This window comes from Sprattus sprattus (assembly GCF_963457725.1).
Source record: "Sprattus sprattus genome assembly, chromosome: 5".
NCBI classification, from domain to species: Eukaryota; Metazoa; Chordata; class Actinopteri; order Clupeiformes; family Clupeidae; genus Sprattus; species Sprattus sprattus.
The window spans coordinates 29118619-29145424 of record NC_137924.1 but is presented as its reverse complement, the minus strand read 5'-3'; the positions used below and the strand labels follow the sequence as shown (position 1 = coordinate 29145424).

Here is a 26806-nt window from a genome sequence, read left to right as displayed (position 1 = left end):
GCCATTATCTGGCCTCGTGTGAAGGTCTCCAAACCCCCCTAATTACAGTGAGGCTGAATTAAGATGCTGACCTGCACAGAAGCACTGGCCGCTGGAGATATAACGAGGGTTTAATAAGCATGCCATGGATTCACCGCTGCTGCCTAATCAAAAGTTGAGTTTTTATTTTATGTAAGCCTTATTAATCCCAACACACTCAGTGAGTGGGAGAGAGTCAGTAAAGTATAAACACCCATGCAGGCTCAGGGTATAAGAAAGCAGTGACTCAAGGGCACCCTGAGGTTTGGTAGTCTACGGCGTAGGTAGTTACCGACTGTCCTTGAACATCCGAGTCCAACTCATAGATGGAGAGAGACTGGCAGTCTGGACCAAAACACCAGACAAGGTCCAGACAAAGATGATGGTGAGCCTTAAGCAAAGTCATTATAGAGACTCTGCCGAGTGGGGATGCTTAGAAATGACAAATCTAATCACAAAAACAAAACAGAAAATAAATAGAAATTGTTTTTTAAAAATAGCTTAGAGTGCAAATGAAAACTATAGACAATATATGATAGAAGTGGAGCCTATCTCTCCTCTGTGACTTTCATAACTTTGACAGACTCGTGGTGGCAGTCATCACTTTAAACATTCTCCACAGCTTCAGGGTTCAACATGTTTCTCCTTCAACAGTGGCAGTCTTGGCTCCCCCAGTCTGTTTTCTGGGGAGTTGAGGGATGCTGTCTAACTTCTGCTGTGTCCGTAAACACAGCAGACAAGCACAACGGTGCATGAATCATTCACACCAAACAATTAAATTTTAAACCGGCTCCTTCTGAAAGGGAAAATCCACGTTAATGGGATTTGATATCACCAGATTGTTTCCACACTCGCACAACCGCCAGGAATGATTTGACAGATGATTCAGGCCAGACTTTATAAGCAGAGAGAAGAAAAAAGACATCAAATATTGATTTGGAGTGGCTGTCATGGTTTAAGCAGTCCCAGGCCTTAAAATCAATCCCACACCTTCAATTGTGCAAATCTTCGGGAAACTCTTAAACTCCTTAAAGTGTCAAAACTTGCAACGCTTTTTTGTTTCTTTCTTTGAACTTTCTGGTAAAATAAGGGTTTTCAAACAATTCATGTATTAATTTATTTTGATCATGGGTCTGCCACAGACGCCTCTCCCACAGATCCCCAAGATCAATTTGAATAAATCAGGCCCCCTGTACTTTGCCTTTGCTTGCTAAATCTTTACAGACAGATAATGAACTCCATGAAAATGGCTTTCTGGCATTGTAGATATCCACAGCTAGACAGCAACTTACACTGCCCCACCTCACCGGAGATGAGAGATGATAAGTTGCTAAAATGGGCAAAAGATCTTCTCTTTGCACCGATTTGGATGGAGTCACTTTCTGAGCAGGGCGACACTTGAAGCCGATTCCTATTCTCGCTTTAGTATCAGGCATCTGTCACCTGTCACATGCGTCAAGTTGACATACTGTAGCTGGGAGTCCCTTTAATAATGTAAAAACAGCTTGTCACCCCAACTCTGCATTGGGCTTGGCTTGGAAGGTGACATCATCGAAGATACTTACGAAGATGTCTTTCTTTCAGCCATAGTAAAGTTTAGAGCTACTGAGCCAGAGAATGAGGGTGTGTGTGCATGTTTGTGTGTGTGTGTGTGTGTGTGTGTGTGTATGTGTGTGTGTGTGTGTGGGGATGTGTTCTCTGTGCGTGAGTATGGGGTGTGTGTGCGTGTGTGTGTGTGCGTGTGTATTTAGATGTTGAAGTGTAAATGCATCTGTCTCCTGTCACATCACACAGGCTGACACGCTGCAGCCTGGAGTTGATGGAATCTCATTTTGCCATTATGAATCCTATTGCATTTCAAGCAGAGCATCCTTCAAGAGAGAGACTCTCTTTTTTTCTTCCCTGTTATTTTCATTCTTCCTCTGCGCTCCAGGCCCCACCGGACCCGTAATGCCCTACGCAACATACGTTACCCTCTCATTATCTTATTCAAATGAGGTCTTTGACTGGAGACATAATTCCAGCAAAACGTAAGCACAGCCCTCCGCCGAGGCTTGCTAACTATGAGGCCGTACCTCAACAGGATGGATATTCGATGAAGAACAGTGCCTCAGAAGAACGTTAAACAACACAGGCGAATTGCACACAATGCTAAGCTATCGCACAAAGAGACAAAGTGTCTATTGAGGAAAACAAGCAGAGTCTAAAGCACATTTTCAATCCCATTATGACAATATGAATTCAATAAATATGCAAATGAATGGAGACTGGGATTGTGGTTGCACCCATTTTTCCCCCCTATTGTTTATATTCTCGCTCGTTTTTTTTCCCGTTAGCTGCTGAAGAAAACAGGAAATTATTTGCACATTATTCATGGGTATTCATATTTGGATGGGAGACCATTCTTATCGCTAGCTCTGCTAGCCCTAGAGGATAGCGTTTGTTTGTTTGTTTGAACTGACTGTAATGAAAAGTTAATCAAGTGAGATAATTGAATGCTGTTGAGGGGGAGACCAGTGGGAGGAGAGTACATGTGTGACATTGCTTTTCATTACCCCACACTGTTACACTGTTCTATCTATGCATAAATGTATCTTCTTCAAAACTTCTGGCTAATTTGTAACACTAAGTAACTGTTGTGGAGCGTGGTGAACGGCAGCTTTGGAACACCATTAGTGGCCGTTTAAATGCTCAAATATTTAATGAGATGTAGATGAAGAACAGAAAGTTTCGATTGTTTTCACCCGACAAACTAAATCTGAAATTGGGACAACCATATGTATATATATCAGTGTACATTGTCATTTGCTTTGAGTGTATCCTGTGTGACTGGCCAAACACACAATCTCTCTCTAAAGGGAATTTAAAGTACTGCAGTACTCCCTTTTGCTCAGCACTATTTGAAGTCAGTTTCTGTGTTTCCACTTTAAAGGCAGAAAGCTCAATGAAAACTGTCAGCACAGAAAGACTGTCATGATGGGCCACGCGGTTTTGATGAGCTGGGTCTGACACAAGAGCTGGAACAACACTTCTCTTGATGGAGGCACCACACAACACTCACACACACACACACACACACAGAGGCCCTCTGCTCACACACACACACATATTTCTCACACACACACACACACACACACATTTCTCGGGATCAAATGGAGGGGAAAAAGGCTGTCAAAACAACAAAGTGGTACGAGGCAGCTACACTTCATCAGGCTAATGTTCAAAGGCAGCCAGAGTGTTTCACCACTGTGTTTCACTCACCCCCGTGACAAGAGAGAGAGAGAGAGAGAGAGAGAGAGAGAGAGAGAGAGAGAGAGAGAGAGAGAGAGAGAGAGAGAGAGAGAGAGAGAGAGAGGAGAGAGAGAGAGAGAGAGAGAGAGAGAGAGAGAGAGAGAGAGAGAGAGAGGGAGAGATAGAGAGAGAGAGCGAAAGAGTGATAGCGAGAGAGCGAGAAAGCGGGGTCAAATGTCCACAACTCACCTCACCCTCTCCACGCTGCCCAGACACAACACCATATCAGTGAAGACAGCATGAACGAAACAGGCACGCACGCACGCACGCACGCACACACACACACACACACACACACACACACACACACACACACACACACACACACAACCACACACACATATTTGCATCCTCCATTGCACAGGACCACATTAGTGTCCCATTGAGACTATTTTCACTATTTAGACATGTGTATGAGGGAATGTTAAACCTGTCGAAATGTTTTGTGTGGAATTGAGCGCACTGACACAAAGCCATGTATATCCGGGCGATGTCAGAACCAGACTGGTGTCACCAAGGCTCTGAGTGGCTGTATTCTATGCCCTGTTTTAATGCTAATTTTAAGTCTAGGAGCTGCAGGACTTAATTTACTCTGATGTATACGTCAACAATAAACACTTCAACAGCTTCTCAAATTGCCTTAATTTCACTCAATAATCTGTTTCTATAGTTCTATTTAACTTCTATTTAACACTTCAACAAAAACCACTAATGCCATTTGCAGGGACTTATAAACTACCAACCCTTAAAGGGCATCAACTAAGTACATTTTACGACATTAGATGAACTAATTACTATCATAGGCATATAGTAAATGCTCACTAATGGAAATGAATGTCATCGCACAAAACAAAAACAATTATCACATAAAACAGCTGCTTTCGCCACTATCAAATCTATCAGACACTGCTTAAAATCACTTCCACAATGACACTTAATATGCGGTGCCGAACTGGTGTTAAATTCAAATAAATTATGAGCTGTGCATCATGTTAGCAGACAGGTTGATGTGTTTATTGTGCGGGTTTGCGATCATTAAATTGCTAATGCCTTTAATTTGAGCCCATAGTGCAACAGCATGGCAGTGTTATTAATGGCTACTTTGTCAGTGGAAATAAATAAAAGTGTTAATCAAGTCAGTGACAGGAGTTTCATATGTGCGGACAAGCCCAGTGTTGTGTGTGTGTGAATACAAATGACAAGGAACTACCTCTTAAATACTATTAACTGATAAATATTGAGCAGAAAGTGAAAAAGGTTTGAATGGGGCATTCTCTGCACTGCTGGTATTGACATTTCTGTTGAACCTGAACTGCCAGGATAAGATGTTCCAATCAATATTTCTGTGCCTCAATATTTCAATAGTTCTTTTTTTTCCCCTCACAGAAAGTGGGTGATATCTGCAAATGCTCCAAAGCACCACTTTGGAAACTGCTTTTGTGCAAAATGCTTTTCCAAAATGGCTGCCCTTCTGGCCACTTTAGGTCTGCTGTTGCCCGTTCCGAAATGACTCACTGAGAAAATCTTGCAAACCAAAAACAGGTGGTTTGTGGATGGAAAAGATGACTATACACTGTTTCTTTTGGGTGGGTGGTGTTGGGGATTATTAAAAAAAGTGAAATAAAAAGTTGGAAGAACTGTAATAAAGCCCAACTGCTGCAGGTGGGTTAGGGTGAGTTGAAAAGGTTCTGTTGTGTTCCATATGGGCACTCTTTTCTGTACAGTTCTCTTGGGATTCATTATGTTTATTCATCAGGAGTGGAGTAGTGGAGGAGAGGAGGAGAGGGAGAGAGGGAAAGGTTTCAGCAGAGACCCAGCTGGTGTGCTTCAACTTCACTTCAGTGACCTCGATTCTTGCCTCCCACCTACTCCTCCTCACAACACTCACCTTTGCAATGCACACAGACACACACATGGATGCACAAATACACAAGCATGCACACATAAACACACACACACACACACACACACACACACACACACACACACACACAAACAAGCATGCACATAAAAACACACACACACCCACACGCATACACACACAAACACACACAGGCACACATAAACACACACACTCACACGCATGCAGACATTTTTATCCACACTTGCACATACATCTGCATGCACACAAACATACACACACACACACACACACACACACATACACACACACACACAAAAAAACTTTACCACCACTGCAAACATTCTTTTGCTGCTAAAACAAAAACAAACAATTGCTTACCCACACACATGGACACACACAGACACACACACACTGGTCTGTCCTGAGCTGAACTTCAGGGAGGGCGTAGAGAGTTACTCATTCAATTATCACACTTAATTAATTCTCCTCTCTTGTTAGTCTCACCTTATGGTGAGGTCACCAAAGGAAATAAAAATAAATAATAAGGCAAAAAAAACACACCCTGTCTTGGCAGCACCACAAAACAATCCATTAATGTCAGCCATTAGATTTTGCAGCGTTGCATGTGTAAGGCAGCTTAAATAAGCAGCCATTAAAACATCACTAGGCAGAGAGCCTCTTTATTGATTTTATTTTTTTGTTTTGCTCTCTTGCAATAGCAGATTAGAGCTTGTTAAATGCGTCACCTACAACTTCACTTTCAAACTGTTTGCTTTTCCAGAGTGAGTGAGTGAGTGTGGGTGTGTGGTATAGTTAGCCAGGTGGTCAGGTTGCATTCCAAAGTGAGTAAAGGTGTGAGTGAGGGTGTGTGTTATGTTTAGCTAGGTGGCCAGTTTGTGACGAGAACCACATGCATTTGCTGTACTTTGAGTTTCACCAGCTATGGCAAGTCGAGAGAAACAAAAAAAAACAAAACAAAACCCCCCAAAAATGCACAGACTGGCTTTCATTTGCGCCGCGGATGGCATGGAGGAGGACGGGAGATTTATAGCCCTTGGCATCCGCGGCTTAATTAGCTGTATCTAAAAAACAAACAAAGGGAGGAGAACAATGAGCGCGATGTGTTTTAATGTTCCCCAACACCCTGGGACAACTTTGTGTGATACATTACCTCAAGCACTCTCACCATTTCTCACTGCACTCCTCCGGCTCACTCCATCCTTCTCTCTGGCATTCCTTCCTGACTCTTATCGTTCATTCCCTCTCTATCCGTCTCCCTCTGTCATTCTGTCAGCTTCGCTGCGTGCCAATTAAGGTGACTTCTTTTCAATTCGGCCCGAGTAAAAAAAAAAAACGTCATTCTGTAGTAGGAGCAGCCAGAGCATCAAAGGAGAGGCTATTGATTTTGATTGGATGAAATGAATCCACCAATCACCTCAGCCTTATTTGATTGACACTGGCTGATGGCTAAATGAGGGAAGGAATAACGAGCTGTAGTCATCTTTAACTGAAGCCAGTTTATTGTTATTTCAAACCGCATATGATATCTGTACTTAAACAGCATGAGAAGCTGGTTCAGGCACTGGCAGAGTAAGCATGAGACTAAATTGAATTCTTTATGAGAAGTCACGCCGCAAAGATTTCTTTTTCAACTGACCTCAAAGCAGTGTCATGGGCAAGGATGGTGCCTGTTAGGGGCCTATTTTGAATGTGAAAGTGGGTGTTCCACATGCACAGCTTGATTTAGCTCAGGGACAGCCCTAATTGCTGTCCTGAGACACCATCCCACGGAGATTCTGTGTAATGTTTCTGATATGTGCACCAACATGAAAAACCAAATAACACACGTTTGGGATATCGTCTGCCTTCATAGACCGAGGAGCATAAGCACACACACACACACACACACACACACACACACACACACACACACACACACACACACACACACACACACACACACACACACACACACACACACACACACACAAACACACACACACACACACACACACACACATACACACACACACACAAACACACACACACACACACACACACACACACACACACACACATACAACACAACACACACACACACACACAGACACAGACACTTGCAAAACATCTTTTTATTCATTAAGATAACGTCTTTCATTTAATCCCAAAGCTTGACTTGTATTTGACCATGATGAATGACCATGGATTGAGCGCCTAATGATGCTGATCAACAGTGAAAGTACGTCTGCTAAACAACTTCAAAGACAAACACAGAGCCCTGATTCACAAAAGCCCTACAGCAAGCACAGCGGCCCTATTAATTCCAACCGGAGAACTTCCAGTCGTTCGTGGCACCACGCCGGACCTCCGGGCCAACCCTATGCGCCAACCCCTCTGTGCCAATCCTCTTTGCCCGTGGTGCCATGTCCGCTTGTTGTCCAGCGTGGAACCCAGATCAAAGGGTGACCGGATCGCCACCCAACCCTCTGCCCCCGACAAGCTCTCAGATGGGGGCAAAGCTCGCCTCCCAGCCCCCCCAAACAACCTTCCTTCCGCGCGTCCACTAAAGTTCACTTGAGTTGGCGTGGTGAAGCCTGGCATCGGCAGCACCGGCCAGCGGGCAGCGGCCCAGCATCGCCCGCTGACTCGGCATTGTCACGCTGCCGAGGCCAGACGGCCTCCACCTGCTCGTTACCGCGGATCGGCCGATTGCGAGCAACAGCAACCTGTGTCCGACATCGCAACCTGCTGCTCTCATTTGTCCGCCACTACTGCTGCTGCGGCCTGTTCCTCCTCCAACACTCCCACAAACACTCAGAGCACTCAAGCCATGAAAGCCACATCAGGCCCCAGCCTTACAGCTGGCCATAATGAACGATGACTGGGACTGCTGCAGGGAGAAGTGCACATTTTTTTGTATCGTGCCCTGAATGTGTTTTTACCTTCTGGTCCCTCTCCCCCTTCCATACACATGCAATGGAAAGACTGTTGTGCATTGTGAAATCTGTAAATGCTTACTGAATTGGATTGCTGCCCCTGTGAAGCTGACTCACTGTTCATTTGCACTGCTGCTCAGATGGCCCAGTTGGTTATTTACGTTTTACAGCACACAGCACTCATGTGGGAATATGTGTGTGTGTGGGATTGTGTGGGAATGTGTGTGTGATTGTGTGTGTGTGATTGTGTGTGAATGTGTGTGGGAATGTGTGTGTGATTGTGTGTGAGTGCGTGTAAATGTGTGTGTGTGTGGGGGGGGGTGCGTGTGGCGGGCAGCATATGGGGGTGCTCACATTTCACACCTTCTGTCATCCACCTAATTCCTACGTAAAGCAGACCCATTTCATTTTAAAAGCAGCCAATAGTAATAAGTGCCGCTTTAGCACTCTTAGTGTGTGAATGGATCCTGACTGAGGGGTACAATGAGGCAGAGGAACGCTGAAAAGCATGCTTACCTCTACAGTGCACTCCTTCATCGAAGCCATCCGGGCAGTCTTTTGCCCCATTGCAGAGTTTGTTGAAATGGATGCACTTCCTCGTGCCGATGCACTGTATGTGGTTGAGCGGACATCGCACCGTCACCTCTGCCGCACCTGTCAAAGACAAAAGGACATTTTTTGGGGCCGTTAGAAGCCTCTTCCTCAGAAGGCTTGGTATTTCAAGCTCACAAGATGGATTCTGACCAATTTAATGCATGATGAAACTATAATGATGAAGACTAAGTGAAGGAATAAAACCAATGTCTTCCTTTTGCTAGCATATTCTGCTATGTGGAGAGCTTTTGTCTCCTGTGAATAGGCTGTAAAATGGAAATCAGAGCCCTCAGAATGGTCCCTTCCGTGTTTCTCCTTTAAGAAAAACCCCACTGCTATAGCACTGGTTCACTTTGAGCTTCTTCTCTATGTCTGGCCTTTGTCTTCTCCCAATACGTCTTCATTTGGGTAACGCGACTTAACGGAACAGTCTCACAGTCTAGACACAGACTGGCAGTGTGTGATTCATTTTTACAATAAACCAGGGAGATGTCTTTAAATCTTGACTGCTATCTCTAAAATATTATTTATTATTATCTATTATTTTCTGCTACTGAGCTCCACATTCGCTGACCCAACCCAATCAAGTGTTGCCAAGCAATGAATACTGTCACTCTGCCTCCAAATGCAGCTTGAAAGGCTATTAATTTGTACGCTCAACTGTCTTCCCGTTAGAAGTTAAATTGTACAATCCCCGTACTCCATTTACACCATTTCCTCACTCGTAAACTGTCAAATGTAATACAATCGCTGCCTGCAATTGCGCTGTCTCCCTTTGAATGATTGGAATGTTGAGGTCGTTCAATTCAACGGCTAGAGCAGAGACATTAACGTTTACGCGGAGTGATTATTAGCGGTGAAGTGAGGTTGTGCCAGGGTATTTCCATTCATGGAATGCGTCTTGTCCAATCAGACATTGACCGGACCTAACGGTTGTATAAAGATATACATTTGTATCAGTATGTCTCCTACCTGGGCATAGAAGACATTAGCGCTGCTAAGTGAAGGAGATACAACTCAGCAAGCTTTCATTCTTTTTGTCTAATTAAACATATTTGGTGATGATTGAAGCAATCACATGCAGACAGACAAGTCCCTCCATTGGCTAAACCAAATAAAAAAACATTTAAATTAAATTAGGTATGACGGCTGCTGATTATTTCAATTCTAGAAAAGTTGAATTGCTCATGACTTATTCAATGCAGACATCTTGAAAACAAACAGTCTAGGATTACCCTACATTTAGGGGCTGATCAGCTATAACGGTGTGCATCCATCCGCAGGGCTTTTACTAACTCAGATCAGACAACACAAGGCGGCGAGACACAGACAAGAAATCAGCCCTGCCTGGCTGTGTGATGGATTGGACTGGTCAACAGCTGCAGTCTGATGGCTATGTGCAAACTAAATTAAACTGTGCAGTCTGCGAAACAAGGCCTAGAGCTCCAAGCAACTCCAATAATAATAATACTTTTTTTTACAGATGATTTACCAATGCTCACACAAGCACTCAGTGGTCAAGTGACATGATAGAGTAGTGAGCACGGCCTGCGTCAATTACCAATTAGAGCATTAAGGATTCAATCAGCTCAGAATAAACAACAGTTTTTCATTACAGAGCAGAGAGCCATAAAATCCACTGTTATTATGACCAGGGAGGCCTAGACTCATCTGGATTTAGCTGTGTTGTAGTTGCTTTGAGACATTTTGCTGTGATTGAACTCATATAGATGGGTATGCAATTCAACATTCATGCACGTGTCCTTTTTTTAATGGTATGTTACACAAACGCTTTATGTGCTTAGGATATGTGCCATACTCAAATCAAATCTATTTTGTTATTTACAGCTTTGAAAAAAATATGTTACTAAGGTTACGGATACTTTGTGACACTAATACATAGGCTTCATTGCAGTTGTTAGTATTGTTGTTGATGATGATGCTGTTATGATTGATATCTTCACAAGAAAATAAGGTTTAAAAAAGGTTTTTTAGTGTTCTATTGTCTCTCTCTCTTGGTCATCTATTATGGATTGTCACGAGAAGCCACAACAACCAACGTCACACACATCAAGGTCGAAAAAGGCTAAGGAATCCATGGCTCCATGTACAATTCTATTTTCTTTCAAGATTTTCAAGATCAACTGCTGTATAGTGTCCGGCCTTTTTCGTATAAGAAAATGTTGCCTTTTTTAGCATTCAAGTCAAGTTCAAGTTCAAGTTTTATGTTCTACACAATACTGTAAGCAATGGGACATTATCTGCAAATATTAGCTGTGTCAAGTACTGCAGAAAGTGTAACGCATAATAATCAGCCTAAACAGCACCGTTCTAGCCATGATCCATTTGCTAAGTTAAGATAGCACAGCAAGCAGAGACTAAAGTGTAACACAGTGCATATGTTAATACATGATTTTAATCAGTACTGCAGCCATTTATTTAAACTAGATCGGATGATTTCATCACCAGCATCATAATCATCCATGCTTGTTCTGAAATTAAAATATCTTCCAAAAACTGTGGGCGTGTTTGTCTATGTGCTCACGTGAGTATGTGTGTGTGTGTGTGAGAGTGTGAGTGCTTATACGCCATGTGAACCCACGTGTGTGTGCCCGCAAATGTGTCTGCATATGTGTGTGTGTGTGTGTGTGTGTGTGTGTGTGTGTGTGTGTGTGTGTGTGTGTGTGTGTTTGTGTGTGGTGTGTGGGTGTGTGTGTTTGTGTGTATGTGTGTGTGTGACAGAGCCACTTAAAAAAAAGAGCAAACCCACACTTCTCTCCCCACTACTCTCCAGTCGTCTCTTCAGCAGAGCTACATCCAGCATCTGTTCCAAGATTCATGAGGCACATAGGTGACCCTCATCGGCTAAGCAGCCCCGCAGGCACATAAAGCACGTCTGAGCGAGGCTCCACTTCCAGCGGCCCGACCAACCGAACGCTCGCCAAATCTGTCGCCCTGCACCTCCTGCACCCCTGTATCAATTACCATAACTGCAACATGGCCATTTAGAGCCAGATTTATTGGTCACGTGATGGTTGGCGCTTGGGAGAGATCTTCAGAGCCTCCTGCGATTCGACTACCTTACTTTAACCATCCGGGGGAAGAAAAAAAAAAAAGGACAACAGTCTCACTTTTCATTTAGACGGTAACGCGATACCACAATTAAGATGGTCATTAAATCGAAGCCTGTCTGCTTTAACCCATCTGCGGAGATTTATGGCACATTAGACAACGATGCTTGTTGAAACTGTAAGGACTATCTTTGACAAGAGATTTACTCTTGGTACCACTATTGCATGTGCTGTGTTCCTTTTGTTCTTTTTTCGCAAGGTGATTCAAGACTGACGGAAAGATTTTTATGGGTCTTTTATCTCCCACCCTAACACCCTTGAGTCTTGTCGTTGGGTACAAGGATATGCAATATTAAGGACAGTCAGATGTAAGTGACCTTGAACTTGGAGAGCTCATATTTCATATGCGAATGCAAAAGGCAGACTAATCAACGCTTAGGTCACAGGCTTCCCCACTGGGTGTTGGCTGGATATATATAGGGCCATATTTATAAAACTCAACGGCATATTTAATATAATAGTAAGGGCAATATCATCACCAGTAACACCTTTTCTCATTCGTGGGTTAAACGACCCATTTTCCCATTTGTATGATACATGTACAGTCGGTGCAATGGGTTTCCGTGTGTCAGTATGTGATTTGTTAAAGCACATTAACCTGCCAAACATAGATCAATAATTTGCATACATAATGAAGAACATTTCATTCATGAAGTTCACTTATATCAATGATATTCCGTAGAGCTGTGTGTTGTGTTATGCATAAGAGACCAACTAAGACTCATTTTACCCTGCAGAGACCCTACAAATGACTTTCTTTCATGACGTCCATTTAGTTTTTTACCAGAGTGATTCCTAACAGACCTTCAGGAGACAGTTGGTTCTGAATATGCATAACCTCATTTGGATACCTTTTCCCATTGGATAGATCAAGGAAGATACTGCAGCAGCAATGGGCCATCTTCTTACTAATTACCATCATCGTCAGCTTTATGAATTAAATGACAATGATGAACATTTAGCATAGCTCCCTTTGAGTTGTATGAATATGGCACGGAGCCCAGCTCATTTTAATCTTAATTAAAACCACTGTACACAACTATCAAACCATTCTATACACAAATAAAACGTTAAGAACAGATTTAAGTGAGTGTGCAAAGGAGTAGGAGGTATATGTGGAAGCGATCATTCTTGGTCTTAATATGTTGATCAACAGCTAATCAGCGAGCTCATTTTTAATTGAATGTGTTGTGGCGATATACACAAAGTGAATCTTAAAGAAAATTCCAAACGGTACACAAGCATCATAAAAACAGTCCCCTGCATTGTCTGAGACCTCGGAGCAGATTCCCGAGTGGCTTAGTTAGCAGAGGACACTGCGGACCTTCGACATGGAGTGTCATTATCCCCCTCTGAAACGCCATTGTCATCTTCCCTTGAATCATTTACATGCCGCTAAGTGATTGAGGCCCAATCTAATCACAGGAAAGAGAGGAGGCATGAATATTCAACAGACTCTGATATCCCACACTGAAGACTGCAGATGGTCCCCGTACAACTGGGGGATGATGGGATACAAGTCCCAGGCTGCTCTGCTCCAAATCATCAGCTCAACACCCCTCACCCTGACAACTGTTGTCAACGTCACGTTGATGTTTTTTTTTTTCTTCTTTTTTTTTCTGGACGCAATTTTGATGACAGCTGGAAATACAATTGGGAAGGGGCGTGGGGCAATCAATGCTGAGGCCTTCACTTTGTTGAGAGAGCAACGAAAGAAAACAAGAAAAAGAAAAGAAAATGATCACTGCGCCACCATGTCCTTCTCAGACAGCCAACCAACTCAGTGCACCCAAAAGACTGCAGCACAAAGGCCCTTGTGGGAGAGAGTATGAGTCTGAAGGCTAAAAAGTATTAAACACGGGGTGCAATTAAGCGGCTAAAGGAAGTCAAACAAACAGGACACGGCTAAATTAAAATGCAGCCAGAAGCCCTGGCTCCCAAAGAAACACAAAGGTACGACAATTACAGCCAGAGAGAGTTCAACCCCCCCCCCCCCCTTCTTTCCCACGACGGGGCCCTGTGCTCTTGTGCTCTCTCCCTCTCCTGTATTCATTTTCACAGGCATGGCCTTCCCTGACACATCAACTGTCTCATTGAGCCTTCATGGAAAATGCTAATATGAGCCTTCAATTAGACACCACCGAGGATGGTGCCTCACACAACACACACACCCACACACACACACACACACACACACACACACACACACACACACACACACACAGTCACACACACACACACACACACACACACACACACACACACACACACACACAGAGAGGTCTCAGCAAATCAAATGCTTTGCAGGCGAACAGTGAGCATACCAATGAGAGCAGAGTGCCTAGCCCATACAAAGCAGTCCTTTAAGAGGCAAACCTGGTGCTATTTTGGCCTTTTCATTGACTGAGATGAACAGAGGTCCATAGCCAAAACAAGCCTTCCGATCTCTCTCTCTCTCTCTCTCTCTCTCTCTCTCTCTCTCTCTCTCTCTCTCTCATATAAAGTGCTCTTAATTAAGGAAACCATGGTGATATTTACCCATGGTTCTGAGATGTGCGATGAAGGGGGGATCAGCCGGGTGCGAGGCTAATCCCGCTGGTTAATGTGCAATGAAAACCTCCTGTTATGATTACCACTTTCATCAGGGGGAGGCCACAAGGCCTGGGCACGAGGAGAGTGGATATCTTAGTCTTACAGGGTAAGAAAAATGGAATCAATGGCAAAGGAACTTGGTGATTATAACAAACCTGTGATGCTGCACATAGAACCCCCCCCCCTTTTATCACATGCGATGAAGCATATTTGGTGCATGAGATGTATTGAAGTCATAATTCTGACGCATCTAGTCATCAAGACCTTTGTTTTTCATAGTGCCCAACAGAAAACACAATTTCAGCAGCAAAAGCTGTAACTCAATGGTGCACAAGAGATATGCCTCAGTATGTCAAACAAACAAAAAAACTAAAAAGACAAACTACAACTATAAAGATACAGTATGATTGTTGATTATTGTAAGCTGAAAACAGCCTAGTTATATTTATAATTATAAAACAATTGGGTTCTATCGCGTTATTTAGCTGTTTCTGATTGGACGAGGGACGTTCCATGCTATAGGTTATTTGTCAACAGTTACGGGACTTTTCACCGCTAATAACAAATCACTCCGTGATGAAAAATTCGTGTTGATGATAACCGTTAATTCAAAATTCTTAAAATTCCAAACCAAGACGTTGGCAATGGAACTACCTGCGGCCTCGGTGGCTACGGTCGAACACCACCCATGGGATTATCCCTTACCTACCCCACTCCCACTCATGCTATATTGCTTAATTAATTATAATAACTATATAAGATAACATCCAGTGCTATGAGAACGAGACAATGAAGGCCACACACACACACTACCACTATGCTGTTGTTTGCCTTCACTATCCCTATTAAACAAATGAACATGCCTGCAATGAAGCTGGCCTTTACAGAACCATGCCCACACAAAGAGCTGCAGACGGCATGCATGGCTAGCATTAGCACTTTAGCATCATGCCACTGGAATCCTGCGTAACACATCACAAAACAGCTTTCCCCATCAAGGGCATATGGGTACAATGGCAACAACACACCAAGGCTGACAGCCACAGTATGTTTCGCCCTTCTATCGCCCTGTGTACAAAATACACATGTTCATCTCTTTCTTTCAAATCTAGGGACACTTACTTATTATACCCCCTGTTATTATGGATTAACATGCACTATTCATTTGTTGGTTACATTTTTTTACCACGTACTACATTCATCATGTACTGCATAACCCGAAAATCCAACCAAGCATTTTTAGGAAGAACAAAGCAAGATGCCGTACTAACAATGATCAAGAGGAGAAGATGGAGATGGTTTGGACATGTCCTACCTAAGGGAACAGCCTTAATAACATCAAAACATGAAGCAAACATTAAATTGTGTGTCTAGGCTTTAAATTGTATTTTAAAGGAGCCATATCAGAAAATATTAAGGCTTTAGTCAATAAAGAGCTATCGCGGTAGCAGAGAGTAGTGCAGCTCTGAGTGCGAGTCTATGAATTCTAATGAGGTGCTGTTCTGGCCAAGTGAACACTGTCATGATTATGGCTTTCATACATTCCTCGTAGTGTAATTTTATGTTTACTCAAAGATGCAGCAGGTTGGGCCTCCGAGCAGATTCTTAATCAGTACTGAGCCAAGGCCCGTGAGCCACACGGCACCCATTAGAAATGAACCCGATAGCGCCCGCGGGACTATATATGACATTTTATGGTTTGGGACAGTTTTTTCCCTTGACCTATTAGCCAACGCCATTCCCTATTGTGCCACAGGGATGGGGAAATGAAATGACGCCCATTTATATGAGAAAAACAACATATGCACACACTTAAATAAAATCATGCACGTACACACACACGCGCGGACACATAGACACACACATAGAAACACACACGCCCCCCCCCCCACCACACACACACACACACACACACACACACACACACACACACACACAAACACATTGGCAAACAGGGAGCGGAATGAGCCCAGAGCTCATTGTTCCCTACTTCCATTGACCATGTACTCACACTAAATCACTGTGTGGATGTAATTAAATCCATTCATCATCGCAAAGTAATGTAATCAACATGCAATGAAATGGAGCTGTCACTCCCCGACTATGGGCTGCCCACTCCAGAAGCCCGGCACCGTTAATACATCAAATTCAAAACGATTCACTGTACGATAAAGTGTTCATACATCAACCAACACGCACCTCCTACTCCTACACACACACACACAGACACAGACACACACACACACACACACACACACACACACACACACACACACACACTCATGTATATATGAAGTAAATCCACGTCTCTCACTGGAAAGACGCCTCCACTGGCGCATACTTTCTTAAGAACAGAAGGATTATTGGTGTGTGTGTGTGTGCGTGCACGTGTGTGTGCACGGGTGTGGAAGGGGAGTGCCTGAGAGAGACAACACTGCATTTATTTACAGTCATGAAGTGAAACACTGAATTCATATTTTTAAAAATGCATAGCTTATTTATTTATTTGCTGTTTTTGTTGTTGTTTATAGTTCAAATTCAAAAAAGGGCTACCATTATGCAAATACACTTATGTTTCTTTATTCCGGACGGGGGTGCTACCTTCTTCTTTGTCACACTCTCATGAATAATACATCCAGTCTTTGTCTTTTTTTGTTGTTGTACTTTCCCCCTTTACAGTGTAGCCACACACACACACACACACACACACACAAATCTCTGCAATTATTTGCAAAGGACATATTTTACTGCATTGTTTTTAGGTCTGCCAGTCCATTACTGTGGGAATAAATGGGTAACCCTTGGCACGGTGCCAACTCAATAAAATCCTGTGAGCGGCTGCCTCCTACTCAATATGTGAGGCACTGTACATGGCTGAACAGGTACGAGACCTTACAGTCAGAACTAGAACTTTTAGTTATCACTTATCCGAAAAACTTTGTCTTTTTTTTATCTGACTCTTTACCTTCTTATGTCATTGTAAGATCTGCGTAGTAGCCATTGGTTCTTTGCTGAAACCAATGCTGAAAGGACCTTTCATCTGCCTCACTGGACCCACTTGGTCTCGAGAGTGCTCTCATAAAAGCCTGCACACTACTCGAAGCCCTTGAAGACCGCCTTACTTGGAATCTGCACCGCCGGAGAGCTGACGTCATTTTACCCAAAACTCCGTTCTTCCCGCAGTGATACTTAAGGAAACTCAAAACAGTTTCTGAAGTCGCTAACCGAGAACGAAGCAGACTCTTTAAAAAGAGAGCCGTGCATCTTCTCAAGAGGCGAATGCGTAGACAGACATTTTCTCCAGGCTTTTGTTTGACTGACTGGTGTCTTGTTAGGCTCCGAATGCTTTCTCTATGTCAGTAATCCTGACACACCAAAGGAGACTTGAGTGACAGCTAAAGGCGTACAAAGAAACTTAAATCTCCAGCTGAGCATATATACAAGATATTCGTTTATCTGTCCATGTATATTTAAGACCGTTTGCATGAAAGAGAGAGAGCGCATAAATAATTGATCCAAGCATACACTCCAGGACGAAAGAAAATACAGTGCTGTATTCTACCAAGTGCCTCCGTGTGGAGTTTCATTTTTGTTCCCCTTCTCCACTGAAACATTTTTGAGTCATCCATTGGTTCCCTCTTACACACACAGCGACACACACACACACACACACACACACACACACACACACACACACACGCATAGTCACACACACACAACTCCCATGTCAGACATTTTGTGTTTGTTCTGGAGGCTCAAAGCTCAGTGTGTACCGACAAAAAAGTTCTGTGGCATCTCTGCAGGGGGCTAATATGAGCTTCAGTAGTCTGATGCCACCCAGCAGCAGTGTGTCAGAGCACCTGTCAGAAGAGAAAGGCACTCTTTCAATGAGCTTCATGTGACAAGCTTCTGATTTCATCCTTTAGAGAGAGAGAACAGAAAAGACCCAAGGGAAGAAATGAGGTAGAGGGTAGAAGATGAAAAAAAGAAAGAATATAAAAGAGTACAGAGAGAGAGAGAGAGAGAGAGAGAGAGAGAGAGAGAGAGAGAGAGAGCGAGAGATGGAGAAAAGAGCCTCCATCTAAGCCAACCCATGTCAGTCAATATAAAGAGAGACTCAAGAGCTGTGAAACCATATTTCTGTGTGCTGTTACTCTGCAAAAAAGTACCTCAGTCTGGTCTGAACATTTCTAGTTTATATGAGCTGCGGTATACAAACAAAACATTTTGCCACAGTTCACTTGCTTTCAGCTGATACTGAGCCTTGAAAACACAGGGCACGCAGACAGTAATTTGTCTGAAATGTTTTTAACGTCTACACGGAAAGATGGAAGTGCTAATTTAACACTGCAGGGTACACTTAGACAACGTCATCACATAAACGCATTACGACAGCAGATATAGCCACTAGCTGCATGACAAGTGAAGAAGGGCAGAAGGGAGTGTATAATTGAGAAATGCGGGTGATTGTGTCTCACCAAAGTAACATTCACTACAACACAATGTCAAAACAAATTTAAAAACAGTGTAATAACCTCCCTTCCTCATTGAAATAGGTCCACTGCAGCTTATTCAACACATTACATAACTAACTATCCCTCACATATTAATCTATGTAATTTTGTCTCATCTTTATGGCATGTGATATTTGTCTGTTGTTTTCCAGTAAGCTATCTGGATGGAAAAGTGGGTTTTTATGTCCACACAATTTTTTCATCAAAAACGAAATATTGCCCAGTGAAGAAACAAACCCTTTCATATCAATGTTGGCGACATCAAATTCAATACAGGCTAAAGCTACCTGTTTCGGTCATTGTAAAGCGGATGTCCTATATCAAGCTAACTTATTCATGGTTTTCAATCCATCTAATCACCTGACACCAAACAAATGCGAAATGAAAGAGTGGCAGTGAACATGACAGACTGTGCATAACCACCACTAGGAGACCAGACGAAGTGGAATTACTGTAAGTTGTTACGTAAGTTAACATCAAGGCTTATGTTCTGTCATCTTATGCGCAACTTATGCAGGAAATATGGAAAATAAGGTAAAAGTATGCAGCATCATAAAAAAAAATCCTAAAGTGCTAATGTTGCATTGAACTCTGTAATCGAGGAATTGTAAAAAACTGGAGGGACTAATAAATATATATATATATATATACTCCCGCGATGCACTCATGATAGTTCTCTTTTAGGTTCTCCGGCACAACCTCAGAGACAGCCCGAAGAGATAAATATTACATAATGCAAAATGGTTGTCCTTCAGTTCAATAACAGTATGCTACGCAACATTACCCCTGAAAGCTCCTTCCTCGCAGGTGCCAGTTCTCCCAGGGAGAGCGGACACAATTACAGTCCATTTATTTCAATATGAGAAGAGGCTCCAGAGAGAGGGGAAAAGGGAGAAAGAGCAATAGACAGAGACAGAGAGAGGGGGAAAGAGAGAGTGGGGAGAGAGAGGGAGGGGAGGGAGAGATAGAGAGAGAGAGCGAGAGAGAGAGGGGGAGAGAGAGAGAGAAAGAGAGAGAGAGAGAGAGAGAGAGAGAGAGAGAGAGAAAGAGAGTTGCCCAGGGAAAAGCATGTTATGTATGTGTGTGTGTGTGTGTGTGTGTGTGTGTGTGTGTGTGTGTGTGTGTGTGTGTGTGTGTGTGTGTGTGTGTGTGTGTGTGTGTGTGTGTGTGTGTGTACATAAAACACAGGCTGCTTCTTTGGCCACTAAGGAAACACTAATCCCTTTCAACCCTGATTCAGAATGGCTGAAAGCTACTGCTGCAAGGTTATGTGCACTCTCCCGCCCGCCCAAGTGTGCCTCAAAGAATATGTAGGATTTCAGGAATTTGCTAAATAAATTAAAATATCCACAAACAAAGCAGGTGAACGTAGGGGAGGTTAAACTGTTCAGGGACATGCTGGGCCGATATTTCATTACATTCAAAACATATGAAGTAGCCCTTGGAAACTGTAGACACTGTAGTGCATTTTCTAATAATATTTTGTATTTTCTAAGTAATAAGGTTTGCCAACCATGGTGAGGCACACTTTAGGTTTTGTAGTTTAACTTAGGTAAGGACAATCCCGAAATGGATCTTCTTTGAGAAAAAAGAAAGCTATGTAATAGGATAGTATTTCAAAGGAACCATTTTATGAGAGCCTGTTAATTTTCAAAGTGCTTTACTACAACAACATCCCTCAAGGTATGGCGAGAGAGACAGAGATAAAAAGAGAGAGACAGAGAGAGAAAAAAAGATGAGGGGAGGGGGGCAGTGAAGAGCGCCACTATACACCAAACTACACAGAGAGTAGGCAGGTAGGTAGGAACGTAATGAGATGTATTTCGTGTTTCAACTGAACTGTAACCAAGATGTTGTGTGTGATTGAGTTTTAAGGAGCAGTCATAAACTGCTGCGCTTCAAAGATGTTCAAAGATGGTCACGGCAGCCTACACACTGTCAGGCACAAGCCACATCCTGTGGAGCAGCCTCTCCGATCGCCTCGCCAACGCTGAGATGAACATCTGCGCCCAGGCAGGTCTTCACCATCACTACGCCGACTGCATCGCGTGACCTTGACTCGGTTCCGCGCCGCGACTTTTGTCTTTGAAGGCAGCCATTGACCCCCGGTGATCCCCAGCTTCTCCAAGCGTGAAAAGCTATTCGGAAAGCTTCGGTGACCTTCCACTCCGGCAAACAGAATCAACAACTGTTGCCAAGGACAGTGTTACTGTTTGTCTGGCAGTGCAGCAGAAAAATATAAGCAGGCCCGTGTGTGTGTGTGTGTGTGTGTGTGTGTGTGTGTGTGTGTGTGTGTGTGTGTGTGTTGCAAGCCTTATATGTACACAATTTATACTGTGGAGATTTATTGATGGTTATGACATAGGCCTCACTAGGCAGGACAAACCTGCACGCTGTAGGAATCCTTCAGAAACTTGTTGTTGTTGGATCAGCAATATATGCCATATGATGTATCTCCTCACATCCTCCTCATAGCCAAGGGAAGACGTACAAATCATTTGGTAAATGTTGGGGCGAAAAACAGGCCTCTTACTTATTCTACTGTCAAAGAATAAAACAGACTAGGATCAGCATGCTAATGTGGTCACTGGGTGAGAGCCAATCTGAGGTTTTTAAAACAATGGAGTGTGCTAATGGATGATTAGTTCACTTGAACTTATGTAAACACATGAGGCCATCATTCCATTGTTAGTCAATGAGCAAAGCAACGAGCAACGAGCTAAGTCTATCACGCATTTACTTAAGGTATTGTGTGACACTTGGGACCAACCTAAAACAGTAACGTAACTAAATGAATAAAGATCTTGGATGTTTGACGAGACAAAGCGTGTTAACTGATCTTTCATGACTGAGCTTTAGGTCATCGTTAGCGTATCTAAAAACTAGCTTTCAGGAGAAATAGGGTGCACTGGAAAGGCCACCATAGGCTCAAAATGACAGTGTTGCCTCTTGCAGACAGTACAGTGTTCGTGAGAGAAGCATCATTTATCAGGCTGTTTGCAAGATATGAAACACCATGCTCCCAGCATACCCACTGACATATATGCCTCATTTTAAAACTCAGAGCATACACACACACATACACACACACACACACATACACACACTCACACACACACACACACACACACACACACACACACACACACACACATGAATGCACATACACACACACACACACACACACACACACACACACACACACACACACACACACACACACACACACACACACACACACACACACAAATGCACACACAGACACACACACACCCCTCTCATGTAATACTCTCATAATACATACACACAATACATACACACAAACACCCACATACCCCGTCCAAACACACACACACACACACACACAAATACATTCACACAAACACCCACATACCCCTCCACACACACGCACACACACACAGACACACACACACACAAATACATATACATACACACAAACACCCACCCCGTCCAAACACACACACACACACACACACACACAAATACATTCACACAAACACCGACATACCCCTCCACACAAACACACACACACAGACACACATACTCACCCACACACAAAGTCACCATACACATCCTCCCCCCCCCCCCTCATGTCATTGGCAGAAATGTGTCTCCAGAACTCTCTGGGGCTTTAGGAGCTGCAGGCTTGGCGATGCACTCCCTGCTTTCCTTATTACCAGGGAAGTGGGCCGCCACCCAGGTCCCCCGATAACCTCCAGTTGTCTGGCAGCTGGCGAGTTGCTCCACCAGTAGACTCCCACTGTGAGCTCCCACCACAGCAGCCCTGGAGCTCGCAGCTCAGCCACCCACCACAGCAGCCCTGGAGCTCACAGCTCAGCCACCCCCCGGCACTACCACCCCCCTCCCGCCCCCCACTCAAAGGCTAGCCAGTGCCAGTGATTACATTTCTGAGTCAGTGGCAGTGTTTTTTTTTTTTGGACACAAGGCTGCTTGGCAAATGTGTCCATAAAATGGGATCAAAAAGCGGCACCCACATGCAACATCACACACACTCATGCCCAAACATAACCTCATATACCAAGATTCCAACTAATAAATATATATTTATGTTGACAAATAAACATGTAAACAGACAGAAATATCAAAAAATAGACACACACACACACACACAAAATAGTTTTTTTCAAAACAGCTGACTTATATAACTGTCTTGCTATGCATCGGTGACTAATATGTTTAGTTCCTTTCTGCGGAAGTAAACACATTACAATGAATCGATTCAGTGACGATAGCTCTGAACATGCCCAGACAACACAGATGGCAAATTAACAGGGCTGCTCAAAAGGTGATTCTTTTATCAGCTATATCAAATGTGTGGACCTCCATGTGATTGTGTTCTGAAGCTGAGGGGGTGCCTAATGTTTGAAGAGATCATTCATCCACAGTAACGTAGCAGCATTCATTGTGTACAGAGTATCTAATTTCTGCAGTCTGCACAACCACTGACAAAAAATAATAATGACACAAAAAAAGTTAACCTCCACTCTATATTCTCATTAAGACAAGAGCTCATTCAAATCCAAGATAACAATGCTGCCATCCTTGCAATTGCTCTGTAAAAAACAAAATGCTGTGTCTTTCTTCACCGAGTGAAAGCAGCCATTTCAACATGCACACTTCTCTCCCTTCTTCCTTTCTCCGTATCACCTGCCACTGTCACTGCCTCCAGGAAGTGGTATCAACTAGAGCACATGATCTTGCCCCTGACGTTCCAGTGCTCACAAGCCTCTCTATGCTGGCCCCCCCCCCCCCCCCCCTTCTGCGACCCGTAGTTCTGCTCCCATACATCACACTTTTGCCATGGATCTGTTGCAGCTCACAATATGGGTTACCTAATCAAGCATGCTCCCCTCCATTTCCATATGAAAGAAGGGATGCTGAAGAGGCACTGATGCACAAGCACAGGCTAACACTTGTAAATATGACCTTGTGGGGACACCCGTGGCCATTATTTCCAAAGGCCTATTGCATGCTGCTCACTGCCCTAAGCACTATTGCCACTGTATATCACAAATGGTATAGGCAAGACAAGAAAAGGCAAGGCAAGTTCATTTTTTTTAAATGATTCATACATTTTAGGAATGCGAAGTGCTTTGCAAATTAGCAGATAAAGGATACTAGAGAAGGACGAGGTGGAGAGGCTGGTATATGTCTCTGGGTACTAGGGATACACGAATGTGTGCGATTTAGGCTCAAAACTGTTTCTCTAATCCAATGTAAAATATATATACATGGTAGAGGAGTGGCAGCATCTGTTAAATGTAGAAATGCCTTGAAGGCATGATTTAATATGTGCCGTTTTATTACGTTAAAACAGCCAAATCGTTTACAATAACACCTTTGTGTTTCTTAACGATACTGCTGAAGTTGATTGGTGGATTTCTTTCTTCAGAAGGTCTGAAGTGCTGAGATTCTAATCGTGTGGGCACTTTCCACGGAGGACCTGATCTTATTCCATTTCCTATCAATACATAATCCAGTATAATGAGCCACTCAAAATTCCCATGATAAATATGCATGGCTTTTGTTCTGACGCACTGTAAATAAATTGGAGCCAACATGATTAATCTAAATGATAATGGAACACTAGAGAAGAATATGTGAGACCTACTGGGCCTGGGAGGTTATGGAATAAATTAGTGCAAATGGAGTGAAAAAAAGAGCTAGGAGCATTTTTTAAAAACACACTTAACTAATTTACAGCACACTGAGTGAGACAGAGCAGCTTAGCAGAGCAGCTCGTTCTACATCAAAAGTGATTTGGGGTCATATTGACCCAAAGACGACAGCCGTTACTTAGAAAGAGAAAAAAAACATATCCACTTTGGTACCATTTTGTTTTCTGATAAATATCATTTCTGGGGTTCTTTTTAGGAAACTTGATGGACAGCCATAGCCTTTCAACACTGATATCTATCATTTTGCAATGTTTGAAAATAGTTTCAGGTCACTATGACCCATAGGCATAAAATCTAAAAAATGTCAGCTTAAGTCTTAATCCTCCATTTGTCCTTCATCGCAAAGTAAGGACTGCGGTATGTACAAAAAAATGCAATATTTGCCAACCCAGATTGATGTGCTTTATCCCTTTACTCAAAACAGGCCCTAAGAACTTTAAATAACTTGTCACTTGTAAAGTCGGTGTCATTTGCTGCAGCAGCTGCATGTGGTCTGCTGGACCCGCGCCAAATCAGCTCTGGAGTCAGCTGCTGTTTCAGCCACACACACACACACACACACACACACACACACACACACACACACACACACACACACACACACACACACACACACACACACACACACACACAGACACACACACACAAACACACACAAACACACACACACACACACACACACATATACCACCCCCACAGTCTACTTTGAGAGGATGATAATGAAAAAAAAACACGTCATGATCTGGCAACTGATCATCTGTGGAAGAAGACACACGTAAGGGGAAAGTGTGTCATGTTTGACCCTTAAGGGTTCTCTGGCTGGTGCTCATAGAAACAAATCACTTGAATGTTTTCATCAGGGCCACCTGTTATTAACCATCTGTATCTGAAAGTACTGGAGTTAAAGATCTACCTGCAGTGGGTTCTTGGTGCTGATGACTGATAGTGTCACATAAAGAGTTACTGATTTACCTGCAGTGGGTTATTGGTGCTTGGATGATTTCATTGGAGGCACCTGAGAGTTGACCCCCTCACCATCTGCCATCTGACACCCTTTCATAATCTTTAAGCAATCATCCAATGGACCCATCCTCTACTATGAAATACTAATCATGCTCTACTTTGCAAAATCTGCCTGCTACAAGACCAACATGACCACCATGAGATCCCCGTGGTCTGAGTTGACAGGGGTTTGAGGTTTGTAGTGTGTAGTTGAGTGTGTAGGTGCATACATGGGTAGCAATTTGGGTTTGGTGAGTGAATGAGTGGTTTTGATATAAGGGCGAATTTGTGCGGATCAGTGAGTGAATGGAGGTTGGGAGGGCAGCTGCATAGGTAGGTTATAGGGATTGGTGGGTGAAGGAGTGGATGCTGGGTGGGTTGCTATAGGGATGGGTGGGTAGAGGAGTGGATGCTGGATCATAGGTGGCCTCCGAGATTAGGAGGGTGGTTGAGTGGATGGGTGGTTGAGTGGGTCGGTACTTACACTTTTCCAGGGTTTCATCGGATCCATCTGGACAGTCAGGCTCTCCATCGCAGAGCCAGTTCTCTGATACACAGGTCAGCTGGTCATGACACAGAAACTCCCCCACATCACACAGAATGGGTTCTGATGGAGAAAGAAGGAGGATGGAGGTAGGGAGGGAGAGAGAGAGAGAGAGAGAGAGAGAGGAGAGATGTTTCATGAAGAATGAGATGGATGGTATGTCATTGCCTAACAAACCACAAGTGAATTATGAATAAGACTGGATAATGGTGATGATCCAGTGATGTACAGCATGTTTTATGTGGAGGTATGTTGTATCAGATAATTGTGTTATTAATTTGTTATTATGGCAGAGCCGTAATCATTTGGCAGACGGTGCCAAAAAAAAATCGATTAACAGTTTGATTTATGGTCTAAATGCTCTGAATGTTATAGCTGTGTAATATGCCGTTATTATGTTAATAATTAAAAATAACCAGCGTATAACATCTCTGCCATGACCTGAAAAAGCCTTTCTGTGGGCACGAGATCAAAACAATCTCACCGCTGGTATATTTAACTTGGACAATTTGCTGCAACAAATGTCTCTTTATGCAGGCAAGCCGGGTGTTAATAAAAGACATCTCATTAATTCCTGAGATGTTGCGGTGGTGTACTAAT

At 43.3% G+C, this 26806-nt stretch overlaps 1 protein-coding gene across 1 annotated transcript in view; it reads right to left on the bottom strand.

The window, feature by feature from the left end:
- Positions 1-26806, bottom strand: part of lrp1bb (low density lipoprotein receptor-related protein 1Bb) — a gene marked incomplete at both ends in the record, with an annotated part of 317704 nt that overhangs the window by 216076 nt on the left and 74822 nt on the right. The window contains 1 exon segment of the mRNA XM_080838235.1: positions 8626-8763. Within this exon segment, the coding sequence (XP_080694361.1) occupies positions 8626-8763 (138 nt within the window).